Source organism: Ruditapes philippinarum, unplaced genomic scaffold, assembly GCF_026571515.1.
Source record: "Ruditapes philippinarum isolate M1 unplaced genomic scaffold, ASM2657151v2 ctg472_1_1_1_1, whole genome shotgun sequence".
NCBI lineage: Eukaryota > Metazoa > Mollusca > Bivalvia > Venerida > Veneridae > Ruditapes > Ruditapes philippinarum.
In genome coordinates this window covers 293,168-308,643 of record NW_026858712.1, presented here as the reverse complement: position 1 = coordinate 308,643, position 15,476 = coordinate 293,168, and the positions used below count along the sequence as shown (strand labels likewise).

General features: G+C 34.8%; 1 protein-coding gene across 1 annotated transcript; it reads left to right on the top strand.

Moving 5' to 3' along the window:
- Positions 1 to 2,901: 2,901 nt before the first annotated feature.
- On the top strand, positions 2,902 to 6,311 carry LOC132754024 (cephalotocin receptor 1-like; the record flags this gene model as incomplete). Its single annotated transcript, XM_060744613.1, is given in 2 exon segments — positions 2,902 to 3,935; positions 5,101 to 6,311. Coding segments are annotated over 2 exon segments (1,260 nt in total). The 3' UTR covers positions 5,361 to 6,311.
- Between the last annotated feature and the right edge of the window lie 9,165 nt (positions 6,312 to 15,476).

The window sequence follows — 15,476 nt, the reverse complement described above, 5'->3', positions numbered from 1 at the left end:
ACGAGTTTCGTGGTTAAAAGGTCTAATTGCGCAATGGAACGTACTCGTTTATGTTATCAAAAGTTCAAAATACGATTTATTTGTAAAGAATGATAAAGGTATGAACTGCAGGTATGCCTTCGTACTCGAGTGAAATGATTATTTGCAATATCGCACGTTTATATCACGCTTATATTACCACTTTTGTAAACGGAATGCAGCAGAAAGTATTAATTATTAAGATTTTGACAGGTTATATGGCCCTATAAACCCGTTTGTTTGTAAATATAACCCAAGTAGCTAGGGGAGGGTGGTATTGCAAGCAGTCGTTTATATACATATAACGTATATATAAAGCGAATTAATAATGCAGCATAATTCTCCTTTTAGAGAAATCATTAAATTACTTCGTACTTATTAAGCAGCCGAGTAAATGTATATGGTTTAAAGCTACAGTCTCACTTACATCCCGGCAGAGCCCCGGTAGACGTCCGGGGTGATCCGGGAACGACCGGGGTAAGACCGGGAACAACCGGGGTACATCCGTAACTCTGCCGGCAAAGTCCTGGATGAGCCGGGATGATCTGGGAACATCCGGCATTCGACCGCGGATGGAATAAAATATTTAATATCACCGGGGTAGTACGGGATGATCCGGGAAGGTATAGCTTTGCCGGTTTGATCCTTAGCTCTGCCAGGAACGACCGGGGATTTAGCGGGTAAGCACCGTAGCTCTGCCGGCACAAACCGGGGATGATCCGGGGTATGATATAGCCGGTAGAGCTACGGTAGAGCTACGGTACAGCCCCGGTATATGCCGGCAGAGCCCCGGTAACTACAGGCAGAGCCCCGGAGGATAAAGGTAGAGCTACAGTTGATCCCGGTAGAGCCCCGGCAAAGCCCGGATCATTTCAAAAGAGTAACGACAATTTGCGATGATTGCACGTGTTTGTATTAAAAGCCTTCCCATTTCCCTTCTATCCAGTATGGCATAAAGATTTTTCAGAAAATCATCATGAATTACTATTCTGGGACAATAGATATTATATTAAATAAAAATTATGTATCAATGTTATCATTTTCGGGCGTTTTCAATCCACCGGGGCTCTACGGGGGCTCTGCCTGGATCGTCCTGGGCTCTGTCGGGACTCTACCTGGATCGACCGGGGCTCTGCCTGGGTCAACCGGGGCTCTTCCCGCGTCATCCGTGAACGACCGGGGAAGCACCGGCATGAACCGTAGCTTCACCTGGGCTCTGACTGGATGATCCGGAGCGCATCCTGGGTGGTTAGTAGGGAACTACCGTAGTGCTGCCGGGGTAAGTGTGACCGCAACAATAATTTCATCCCGGATCGTCCCGGATTATCCTGGTAACTTACCGGGATGGTCCTGGGCTCTGCCGGGAGTAAGTGAGACCGCAGCTTTATATAAACGTCATGATTATCCAATTAAAACATCGTTATAAACCTGCTGGATTACAAGTGATACTTGGTTATTTAACCCGGCAGAATCTGAATAGCTAATATTATACAACCATGCATATCGATCTTATCTCCATATATTGACTTTCAACAGTGGCACGTGACCTTCGTGCACGTGATCTTATGCTGACTTTAAGAATATACTATGGAAAGGGAAATAAATAAAACAATTGAAAATAGCTCTGCTGTATATACTTTATAGATGTCTGTTCAGATATATATATATGTGTTTATTTTTCTTCCTTAAGTATTGTATTACACACCAGTCATACAATAAAGTCCAATATTCAAAGCAGGGAGAGTCGTGGTCAATTGTGGTATTTAAAAATAGCCACTTCCATAATTCACTTATTCACCATGAATGTGTTGAAAATGACCTCTTCGTTTTCCAAATACAATTTTGTCATTTATAATTAACTTTTTAATAAAAGACACAGTAATTAAACGATATAACTGCATCATGTTTTGTTATAACAAGCACATGTTACTTCCGTCTATTGTAGCCTTCTTGTAAACCTACATATTTCAACTTGTATAGTTCTCTAGAGCCTAAATATTTTGACTTGTACTCTTTTTTTTTTGCAAAATCAGGAAGTGGACTCGTTAATGCACTGTGAAAAAACTTATTCACGTAAATTTTGATGAAGCGCACAAATGTCATCACGAAACTATTACACTCCTTAAAGAAAATCACCAAAGTTTGTTTAACAAAAACCTGTAGTTTGTCAAGTCTTAGTGTTAGGAGATTTCCTGTCGTGCCGTGATATACCACAATCATTATCCATACATTTACATATATTGTTAGAATTGCACACAAAAATGTGTCTAGCGTTTTAACGCTTCATTTACATACAATTTTGATACTGCACACACGTCTAGTATGTCCTGGGTTTATCAATCTCATTCAGAATTTTTTTTGTGAAAGCATTATAAAAATGAAAGGAATCATGTAAATTACCGAAAACATCAGACATTCTTTACATTTTTTTAACAAGATGCTGTTGTACTTTTAGACTTGATGACAATGCCTATTTTTGCCCCCTTGATGAATAAATCGCGTGTTCAAGGAACCATCAAATTCTGCATTGGAGCACACTGGGACAAAACGTATCGTCAATTTCATAATGTTTTCTGAACTGAAATAAGGGATCTCACAAAAGTCATGTTGTTTTTGCTGTTCCGGAAATGTAAATTCATGTTCAATCAGTGAATGTACTTTGTGCTCTGTATTTGTTGCGCTAACCTTCAAAATACTAAAAATGCAATGATTAACTTCCCGAGTAAATAGCCAGTAGCCATTCCTCGCCGCTTTTAACAGTTATTACGTGTATAAAACGCTTATTTCAGGACAGTAAGGCGTATACCAGATAATAGTAATTCGATTATAAAGGCATATCTCTCACAAACACAATTTTAAGTTTTATGTGTCTTTATTTTTCAGATATTACATGTCCCTGTAAGCAAATGACAGAATAATGGCAAATAACTTTTCGGAAGTTAACAATCCGGAAGTAGGGGCGGACGGGTACACTGCGGTCACGTCGTTATACACTACGGAGAATAACACCATCAATCCAAATGGAACTGGCGTTACCTACGAGCGCAACGAGACGCTTGCTAAAGCGGAAATTGCCATACAAGGTGTTATTCTGTATATGGCATTGTTTGGAAACCTTATTGTTATAATAGTTCTTCTACATAGAAAAAGAAAGTTGAGCAGAATGCAAATGTTCATTGTACATCTTGCAATAGCGGATATATCAGTTGCTCTATTTCAAACATTACCACAGCTTGTTATGGATATAACAAATAGATTTGACGGAAATAATTTCCTGTGTAAACTATCAAAGTATATGCAAGTGGCAACAATGTACAGCTCTACATATGTGTTGATCATGACAGCACTCGATCGATATATGTCAATATGTCACCCTTTAATGTCACAAACATGGACAACAAGGCGTGTTCATTTGATGGTTTTAATTGCTTGGATATTATCTGGACTATTTTCTATACCGCAGCTGATTATTTTCTCGTACGGAAAAAGTCCGTATAACGGAGAAAACGACTGTATAGACAACTTCGATGTCGTGAACGCATATTGGGAGTTACAAGCTTATGTTGTCTGGATTTTTATGTCTGTTTACGCGATCCCTTTTGTCATATTAACAGTTTGTTATACCCGGATATGTCATATAGTTTGGATTAGCGCGAGTGCCAAGGAGACGACTAATTCCACGAAACAAAGGCGATATCTGAGATTCTATAAATCGAATTCTGACAGCAGAAGCACAACAACTAGCGTGCGAAATGAGATTAGAAAACCAAGAGCACATTCCAAAAAGATGTCAAAGTCTAAAATAAAAACAGTGAAGTTAACGCTTACAGTTGTGCTGTGTTTCATTATATGCTGGGCACCATTTTTCATTACACAAATGTGGTCAGCATTTGATTTAAACGCACCATATTACACAAGTATGTATTCATTTTACATATTTCTATAATTATGTCTAACTTATGTAAGATTCAATTGGCCTTTAATTAACATCGTTTTAAGATACCACCCGAATTGTCATTATTTCTCACTATTTTAATACTTGAAACAGCCGTAAAAAATCAGAGTTGAGTAACCGTTCAGTGGAATAAACATTTTACAATTCAGGAGTACCTTTAGTGTGAAAACAAATTACTGACAGAAGGTATTCTTCAGGCATTTCTCCCTGACCATCGGTATCGGGCATTGAGCCTAATGGTCATTTGTTTTTCACTGCTACTCCAGAATTCATGTCTGATTTATAAAGTAATATGTAACTTGCAAAGAGTTTGGTAATAACTGGTTAGTTATCCAGGATACAATGTAGCTGGTTAGGTGTGCCCACGTTATACATACCCAGCAATGTGTCGAAATCGTCGTAAGAACATACTACTAAAACTAAACACACACTTATTTGTTAAGACAACTGTAAACATTTAATAAACGTTTTTGACTTAAATATAAGATTTTTTTTATATCTTGATATTTATCTTAGATTTAAGACTAAAATCCATATTTTTCTTAAGTCATATCCCAAATTATTTTATCTTAAAATAGTCATGGAACATAGTAAAGGACAATAACTTCAAAATTATGAGAAAGAAAGCTATGATTTTATTACACTGCATTCTGTCTTTATGCAATCTAGATAGCTATAACGTTTTGAAGTAAATAACTGAATACCTTTAAGGCATGCACAATACCAAAAAAGTATGGAAAATTGCAAAGGACAGTAACCCCGAAATTTGGAAAACAAGTTATAATTCTAAGACAAAGCACTTCTTCCCAATGACACTAGTTTGGTGGTTGTTAATAAAACATAATAATTAAATAACTGTAATGACTGTTATTATTTACAAATCAAAACAGTCAACCAACCTTTGTAAAGAAAGTCAAAACGTTGTCTTAATCATGGAATTAAAGGGGTTATTTCTAAATGCTCTTAATTAAAGGCTTTTTGTAGAAAGGGTTTCTGTTGTATGTTACATTAGGTAGACTTTTGTTAATTGACAATAATAAAAAAACATAATACATTTTAAAACTTTTATTAAAACTTTTATTATATGTTGTTTGACAAGCTTTTCATTTTTTCTCTCTTGAATCTAGGTCATATCATGGCAATCGCCACGTTACTTGCCAGTCTTAACTCGTGCACAAATCCGTGGATATATTTGGCTTTTTCTGGAAGGCTTTGTCATCGACAGAAACGGCCACGGGCAAAGACGACATGGATGTCTAGCGTTAACACGTACACCACTGACACTGCTGGGGAGACTATGCGCATGCGCAAGATAACATCAGATTCGGCGTCATTTACACGTTCCTTTGATGAGAAAGACGTGTGCAAATTGGCAGATGATGTATAGATAAATGTATATTTTGGATCAGACATTTGTTGCTATATGATATAAGCTTAAAAATCCAAAATGACATTGGTATTGAACAAGCCAATAAAGGCGTTTTGTAAAATTTAATGATAGTAAAAGGTGGTAACATACTGTTGTCTTAAACTGCTTTTTCGCACACATCTGGATTTTTAAATCAATCTGTGAAATACAATCATTTAAAGTAATTAAAGAAATGAATGCCGGCCATTTACAAATGTAACACATTTGTATCGAATGAACTAAATCATCATGATATCATAATTACTGGTGACGTCATGCTTTAAATTGAGGATATTCAATTTGTTCTATAAATACGGGACTTATTTTTATCCAATGATATGAACAAAAGGTTCACGAGTGCCGGTAGGTACAAAGTGTAAGATAATATGATAACTTTCATATAAAAAGAAAGTAAATCCCGTATTTACAGAAAAAGAACTTGAATTTTCCGTTTACTATAATTTTTTTCTCTTTATTGACCTTGCAATTCGAAAGACCGCCTCATTTAATTTGTGTATTGGCTGAATTGAGAAGAAAGTAATCCGGCAAATCGCCAGCGAAAATACGAAAAATATGTTTTACTCCAGTGAACAATATCTTTTATAGCGAAAATACGGAACATGAAAATATGCATTTTATCTCACAATTTCATTACTAGGTATATAATAAATAAATACATTTAATTCAATGAAATAATATATAGTTGTACATTTTCTTTTCATAACAAGAACTTTTTGGACCAATTTCATACAATTTGTGATTAATGACTAAAATAGCATTAGGCATAAATGATACTGTTACATTATTTGTTTTTCTTACACTGTACCTGACTATTGTTAAGAATAATATGACATGAAAGATGTTGTAGTTTTGTTTGAAACAATTCATAATCATGGATCTTGTAGTATATGTATACATGTATTAAATCATACGTCTATAGTATGTAGTGAAATTCACTCTATTTGACCAATTGTGTGTATCTTTCCATATACCGTATTAAAATGGAGATACAAATGAATCAAATAACGATATACATGTGCCAATAGCAGGCTCGATACAGTTTTTTTTTGTTGATTTAACGTCACATCGACACAGTATAGGTCATATCGGGACGTTCCAGCTTTACTGGTGGAGGAAGACCTCAGGTGCCCTTCCGTGCATTATTTCAGGCACGAACGGGTACCTGAGTAGAACCACCGACGTTTCGTAAGCTTGCTGGATAGCTTCCTCACATGAAAGAATCCAAAGTCCCTATCGGGAATCGTACCCACAACGGTGAGGGGCAAGTGATTTGAAGTCAACAACCTTAACCTCTCGGCCACGGACGCCCCACACAGTTTGTTTGGTTGGGTTTGTTCATATTATAAATTCAAAAAAAGCAACATGCCCAATGATCCTCTTTTCACCGGCTTGAGGATGTTTCATTACAGAAACGCTAAAAAGATTAGAAGAAATAGTCCAAAATAAGGAGAGTAGTTTATATATAGATGCCGCTATCCCACTGCACAAAATGTTAGTGGTAACAAGATATGAATATGAAATTTTGTAAAAAGAGAGCTCGTTCCAGAGTAATTTAAACAGGGAAATACAGGTTAAACTAGATCTAGCAGACATAGTTTAATTGCGTCTGTTCAGGACAGACACTAAAAAGTGCAGACTCTGTCAAGCTTAAATTTTACTATACGCTTTATGCTTATATTAAGGGAGCAAAATCTGTAAAAAAAAGTATTGTAATGAGGGCACTCCTCCGTATTTACGATTTAACGAAAAGGAAAAACTGTTTTAAATCGTGAAGTTATTGCTTTAGAATATTTGACACCTTGCTTTATTGTCTTTTAAACAAAAAACGTCACTAAATCCTTGTCACACAAGGTATCTTAAATAAGATAAAATAAACAATAGAAAGAGCATCGAAACACGAGGCTATTTGATTTGTACGAGCATTAATCAGATTGCCGAGTGTTTTGATGTTCTTTCTCTTTTGTATCATAGTCAAATATAAAAACAAGTTCCCTTTTGTCACAATATGAAATCCCGGGAAAAAGTAACAAATGAACGAGCATCTGAATATGATATTTCTGTCACTTTCCCTTTCTCTTCCGTCACAATAAGTAAACCCCAGCAAAAATGAGCCAATCAATGGGCATGCTCTGGAGTGTGGGTAACTATTACCTGCACTGTGCATGTATATGTATACGATTTAACACTTACACATTTTCAACAGAAAGGTCGCCAAACTATGATACAACTTTAATTTATTTTTCATATTGCTAATATTTGCTTAGAACGTTTTAAATTGAAGACAGGATTGTAATTAGCCAAAGTAAAAGATGAAAGTGGAGAAACTTTTTCTAATGTTGGCTATCATTATAGACTTCAAGCCTAGAGACTAGCATAATCAACAAAGCCTGATGATCTGCATATATACCGTTTCAATTCACATCATGATTGGTTTGGCTAAGCCTTTCTCTTTTTGTACTTCACAAAACATAGAATAATGATAATAATAATGATAATAAAAATGATGAAGATGATAATGATGATAATAATATAAATGATGATGATGATAATAATTATAATATTTAAATGATGCTGATGTTGATGATAATAATGATGATGATGATGATGATGATGATTATAATGATGATGATGATGATGATGGTGGTGGTGATGATGATGACGATGATGGTGATGATGATGATGATGATGATGATGATGATGATGATGATGATGATGATGATGATGATGATGATGATGATGATGATGATGATGATGATGATGATGATGATGATGCTACTACTAATAATAATTAATAAATATACTAATTGGAAATCTTTACGTGATCATATGAAAATGAGACTTATGAAGAAGAAAAAAGGATACAATTTGGCAAAATATATTACTACATCGTATTTCAAAATATGTGACCACACAACTATTAATACCAATATGTTAAACATAGCTTTATGAATGAGATGTATTTATGTGCATTGCAGTTTTTCTTTTTTTATACGGTGAACGCAACAGCATGCCTTCTGAAATAATATTTGAGAAAGACTCTCTTAATCTCTTAATAAGAAGTTTAACAGATTCGGGATAATTTTAACATTTTTTGTCCAGAAGTGTACACAACTGGCAACATAGTCTGAGAGTGAATTTTAAGTATCAGACTTTACAAATTACTTGGTCATATCCTTTATTTGATAAAGATAGGTACTAAACAGATTCGGATCACTTTTAGCATCTCTTTTTTGTAGAGAAGTATACACAAATAACAACAGATTCTTAGTGTTAATTAAGAATATTATACTTTAAAAAATACTACTAATAATAATAAATCATATCCTATATGAAATATAGATTTGTCTAATAGGGTATCGTAAGCAACATATAATGCTTATTTTTACATCCATTACAGAAGTACGTCGTTTTTCCTAGACAAAAAATAAATGTTTCATTTCTATCTGATATGTTACATAAAACTGCCTAGAAAAAGACGAGGGTTAAAGAGACATGAAATAAGACATATCTCATCGCTGAAGTTTTCTTTATTGTTTCCGTAAAATGACATGCCAAATCCGTTATTTAGTTGCTTCCGTGATTCAAATTGTTTCCAGAAATTGTAACTGACATCTGGGTGTCAGAATGGGAATAAATCATTTTAACTACATATTAGATAGCAATAGGAATTGATCTCTCGGAAAGAAGGTTTGTTTTGCTAGAATAAGAAGACAATTGTTCGATTAAGTCTATAATGAACATACTATTTTAGTTGTTTCCGTGTTTTCAATTATTTTTAGAAATTATATAACTGAGCACTGGATATCATAAATAAGCTGGATACGAGGGTTGTCCAAAAAATTCGTGCACTGCAGTTATTGTCGTGAGAGTTATTGATAGAAAAACATTTATTATATATCACTTGAAGGGGAGATCTGTCTCAATTGAGAAAACAACAGAAAAAAATGTGTAACCGGAATGTCTTGAAAGACGAAAACCGGGTCATAAAGTTTACCGTTGGGGTAAGTAATACGCGCACGAAAAAAATTGGGGTTAGTTATTACTTTTGATGCATATGCGGTTTTTTTAACATACATATAAACGTTAAACATTGGGGGAAAAAGTATGTGTTACGTATTCCACCAACGTACTAGAAAATTTTGACGTTTTGCCTATGTAACGGTCGGTAAACAACCCATTTGGTTGAGGTCGTCAAAATTTGTAAATTAAAGTGAAAAGTCAGACGTAAACGTTTGGGAATTTGGACGATCATTAATTTTGTGCAATTTTGGTAAAACTAAAAAGATACCGGTACATAGAACTTAAAAGGGCTATGTTACAAATTTGTACCATATTCGGCCGAATATGGTACAACTGTCTAATTGTACCATATACGTATATGGCAGTTTTGGGGTAAAATGCCTGACCAAATATGGTACAAACTTGTACCATATTCGGATGAAAAATGTACCACATTCGTTCCGAATATGGTACACACTCATCATCGTCATCATCATCATCATCGTTTCATCTCATCATCATCACCATCATCATCATTATCATCATCATCATCATCATCATCATCATCATCATCATCATCATCATCATCATCATCATCATCATCATCATCATCATCATCATCATCACCCACCATCATCAACATCATCATCATCATCATCATAACTACAATTTGCATCAACGTCATCAATACCATCATGAAAATAATCATCATCGTCATCATCATCATCATCATCATCATCAGCAGCAGCAGCAGCAGCATCATCATCATCATCATAATCATCATCATCGGCGGCCGGTAATCATTGGCGTCAACATAATAAAAAACTTTTTTCATCATCATTATTATAATCATTATCATCGGCCGATAAACATCGCAGTTATCATCATCACAATCATCAAACCCCAATCATCATCACCATTGTCATCATCATCAATTAAATCATCATCGTCACCATTAACACCATCATCATCATCGTCACCATTAACGCCATTATCATCATCATCGTCATGATGATGAAAAAAGTTTTGATGATGATGACGACGATCAAAATTACCGTCATCATCATCATCACAAACTTTTATCATCATTGTCATCATCATCACCATCATTATCACCACAATCATCAAGGTCATCATCATCATCAACACCATCATCATCATCACCATTATCATCATCGTAATGAAGATCACAAAAATGTGATGATGATAACTGCGATGTTTTTCGGTCGATGGTGATGATGATGACAAAAGTTTTGTAATGATGATAACGACGGTCAGCACATCATCATCATCATAATCTACCGATAAAAATCGCCGTCAGCATCATCAAAACACATTTGTCATCATAATCATCATCATTATAATACTCATCATCGACCGATAAACATCGCTGTCATAATCATCAAAATACGTTTGTTATCATCATCATCATCATCATCACATCAATTATCAACATCCCAATGATCATCATCGTTGTTTTCTTCACCAACACCACCATCATCATCACCATCAAAACCAACATCATCATATCCATTATCATGATCGTAATGGTGATCACAAAAGTTTTTTTTGTGATGATAATGACAGCGATGTTTTCGGTCGATAATGAGGATGTTGTGATGATGATGACGACGATGAGAATATCATCATCATCATCGGCCAATAAACATCGCCATCATCATCATCACAAATATTTTGTTATCATCATCATTATCATCATCGTCGGCCGATAAACATCGCCGTCATCATCATCTAAAATCTTATCATCATCATTATAACCATCATCATCGTCCGATAAACATCGCTGTCATCATCATCCCAAAACGTTTGTTATCATCATCATCATCATCATTATCATCATCATCATCACCACAATCATCAAACCCAAATCATCATAACCACTGTCATCATCATCACCACCACCATCATCATCACAATTTTTTTTACCATCATCATCATCACAAATGTTTTGTCATCATCATCATCACATATTTATTTTACATTTTGTATTTTATAATTTGTTTCATTCAAGAGATTCAACAAACTTGTACTTTTTTCATTTATTGGTATACTGACAGGATTTTTCAAAAGTAATATTGAAGAACATAGAACAGCATTTAAATTTTAATCCAACTGTAGCATTTTGACCAGACATAATATACATATATACATTCATTTTAGTAGCAGCCAAAATATCCCAAATGTGCTTCGTAAAAAGTTACCATTAAATGAGCAAATGACAACAAATTTCCGGTAGAAGAACATAATCATCAATCACAAAAATAACATAACAGGTTTCCAAACACCGATATACAAATCATTTCGTGACCAATCTCCACGAAAGTATCTGGCCCGCCCGGGAATCGAACCCAGGCTGCCTGCGTGACAATCTGACGCGCAACCGACTGAGCTAGCCGGCGAAACAGTTACACAACCAGCAAAATCCATGTAAAGTGTGGTTAGGTTAGCTGTTTCTGTTACTGCTAGTTACGACGACGACGACGACGATGATGATGATGATGATGATGATGATACTTTTGTCACTTCCAATATTAGGTTAATACAATGTATTTGAGTTTGAAAAAAAGTTTACACATCGGCAGACTATTTCATTTATTAAGAAATACATAATTTATGTACCATATACGTAGGCCATTTTCATTTTATGAGTTTTTTTGGTATGTACCAAATACGTTTTGGCGAGCATAGAAAAACTTATTCCAACCGAATATGGTACAATGTTTGTACCATATTCGGTCAAAAATTGTACCATATTCGGTCCGAATATGGTACATTTGTACCATATTCGACCGAATATGGTACATTTGTACCATATTCGTTTTTGTACCAAATACGGTCCAACAGGGCAAGCGGGGACAAGATCCGTGTTACGAAGACTGGTTTTATTAATGGCACAAACGCTCTGTAGAAGGGCTAGAGTCGGTAGACGATGACAGCCGGTCAGGCAGACGTCCGTCCGTAATGCCGGACTATGTGACGAGGGTTGTCCAATATATTCGTTCACTGGTGGGATATGTTACATGTCCGTTGCATAAGAAAAATAAAACTAAAAATACTTAGCATCAATCATTCCTCTTTTGACAGTAAAACAAATTATAACATAAAAAGCAAATGCCACTTTACAAGCAACAAACAATTAATACAATTACAGTAATGAACTAACCCAATTTTTGTCGTGCGCCGGTATTACGTTACTAAGGTAACTTAATGACCATTCTTTTACACGACACGCCGGTTAGCCGGCTTTTTCTTTTCTTTCCTTATTTGAGACAGATTTCCCCTTCAATGGATATAATTATAATTCATTTGTTTTTATTAAAAACTCTCACGACAACAACTGCAGTGCACGAACTTTTTGGACAACCCTCGTATACATCACGTCATAGATATAATTTTTTCTCGAAGTTAAATATTGCAATACAAGTTGATATTTTATGTTTTTTTGTTTTTTTTTTTGCAAGAATAGAAGAGCAATTGTTTATTGACCATCACAATGTCACTTATATATCACATGATTAAAAAGGTAATTCTTGCAACTGATTTTTACTTTGAAAACACATGGATAGGCATACTATTTGATCTTGTTAGGCATTCTTAATCAATAACACGTTAGAATTAAATTTTAAATAATTTTAATTTCAACTCACCATTTTCATTATATGCATGTGTATACGTATGCGGCAAAACATTGAGACATTACAAAGTGCACAAACCTTGATGATAATTTTACGCTTTAATGAAATTGACGGTGAACCGTAAGAACCATAAAATGCATTTTATTCTTTGTATATTTTTTTGCAATATTAGTCAATACTTTTATACCAATACCGCAAATGAACGGGTGGGGGCGTATTAGTTGTCATTGTTCCCGAGAGATGTCCCTTACAGTTTTAAAACGTCAGTAATAGCTGTGGTAGCCTGGATGTGTGGGAGACTGCGTCATGTTAACGCTGCCTTTGCATTGATGATCTTTATTCTCGTATTAAAAAATAAAACAAAAGCTACAACAACAACAGCAGAAACCAACAACAAAAAGCTATTTCTTTGTCATGCAAACTAGATAAATGACTGGTCCCATATTTACAAAACAAATGTCTGCAATAAACTTGATAACGGATCGGCAATCACAATACAGGATCAAGAATGGTCATTTGGGATGTTGTCAGGATAAAAACAAGATTATGTAGTTACACAATCTAAAACAGGCTTATGGTATGCTAATTTGGATTGTAAAGCTATAACACTGAATAAATGTACTTATTTTCCTTATACAGAACATCAAGGAAACATTCCGTCGGTGTGTGCACATAAGTATCTGGGTAGAAACATAAACAAAGTTTGATTTTGTGTATGATGTTATACTTGTCCTCACTTTATGAAAAATATAAACTGGCCGTAAAATTTCTAATGCAACACGGAATATTAATTAGAATACAAACATTTTGTTTTGTGTGTTTGTTTCATTTTTTACGCCTTTTCCCAACAGTTTTTCAGTCATATAGGCGGGTAGTTTCCTAACCACCGTTCCTGGAGAGTTACACCAGTACTAGACTACCTTTCTCCACGCTAAACTACCAAAGCATCTCGCGTGGATCGAACCCACGCCAGAGAGGTAACTGGATTAGAAGTCGTCCACTCTAGGCGGTTACAGAAAACATACATAAGGTTAACATTTACTATTGTTGAAGTATTGAATTATTTACTTCATCATTAATAAGTATATAATACAACCCATAATTCACTTACTGAGACGGGCACATTAACCGATGCACAACGTCTCCCTTATGTAAGTGGTGTTTGGAGCATTTGCATTAGCAGTTGATGTTGTTTTTCTGTTTTGTTTCTGAAATGAACATTTATAAAACATATTACTCAGGGTCGTTGTTTTATTCGATAAGCCTGCTGGATGTACCTAAATGCACAGTAAACCCTAGAATTGAACAGTGGTTACCTTCTGAAGCAAGAGCAGACTTTATTATGTTGTAATATATTCAATTCCTTGACGACATTTACGATAATAACCACCTTAAGAAATACTCTCGGAGAGATCCATTTTGTAAAGAAAAATTAAAATGTAAACAAAGTTGTATCTTAAGGTGATGATAATATTAGGACACAAAGATAATATGACCCTTGTCATGACAAAACCAACATAATAGGTTTGCGACCAGCATGGATCCAGACCAGCCTGCGCATCCGCGCAGTCTGATCAGGGTCCATGCTGTTCGCTTACCAAGTCTATTACAAGTAGAGAAACTGATAGCGAACAGCATGGATCCTGATCAGACTGCGCGGATGCTCAGGCTGGTCTGGATCCATGCTGGTCGCAAACACATTATGTTGGTTTTGTCGTGACACCGCTCATATATATAAACATTTTAGAGCTTCAGTTCAATATCAGCACGCCACCACATATGTCCTCTATTTCAAGAAAACCTAATGAGTCAATATTTTGTCAAATGCACAAATAAAGTCATTTAACCTTGACAAAGTACGTAAGAGTTGCCAAAATAAAATGACATGCTCTTACTTAGTTAATAATAGGATTATAAATTATAGGGTGATAAAAAGTAAACTACATGTATGTTATTTCCGTGTGGAAAGAATACTAACATAAATGATACTTATATAATTCTAAAACTATCAATACGTTATATTTATTCTTATTTTTGAGTTTTATAGATTTATTTACACATCTGCAGAAGTGCCGCTTTAATTAAACACACGTCGTTAGGTATTTCTGGATGATTGAAATAAGGACATGCGTTTATCTATTTCATTATGCTGACAGTTTAAAGTAAGTAATAGCAACAAAATAAAAGACAATTATAATGATTAAAAATGAATAGATAATTTAAAAATCAAATGAAATAAAACATATCAAAAAAAAACAAAAAAAGTAAATAAAAAAATGAATAAATTAACAAAGAGTGTAATGTAATTCATAAGACAAAGCAAATGCATGGTATACACACCTACTTTAAAAATAATAAAACTACATTATAAATAGTAAAAGATAAACAGAAAACGCTTGAACAAAAAAAAAATAAATAC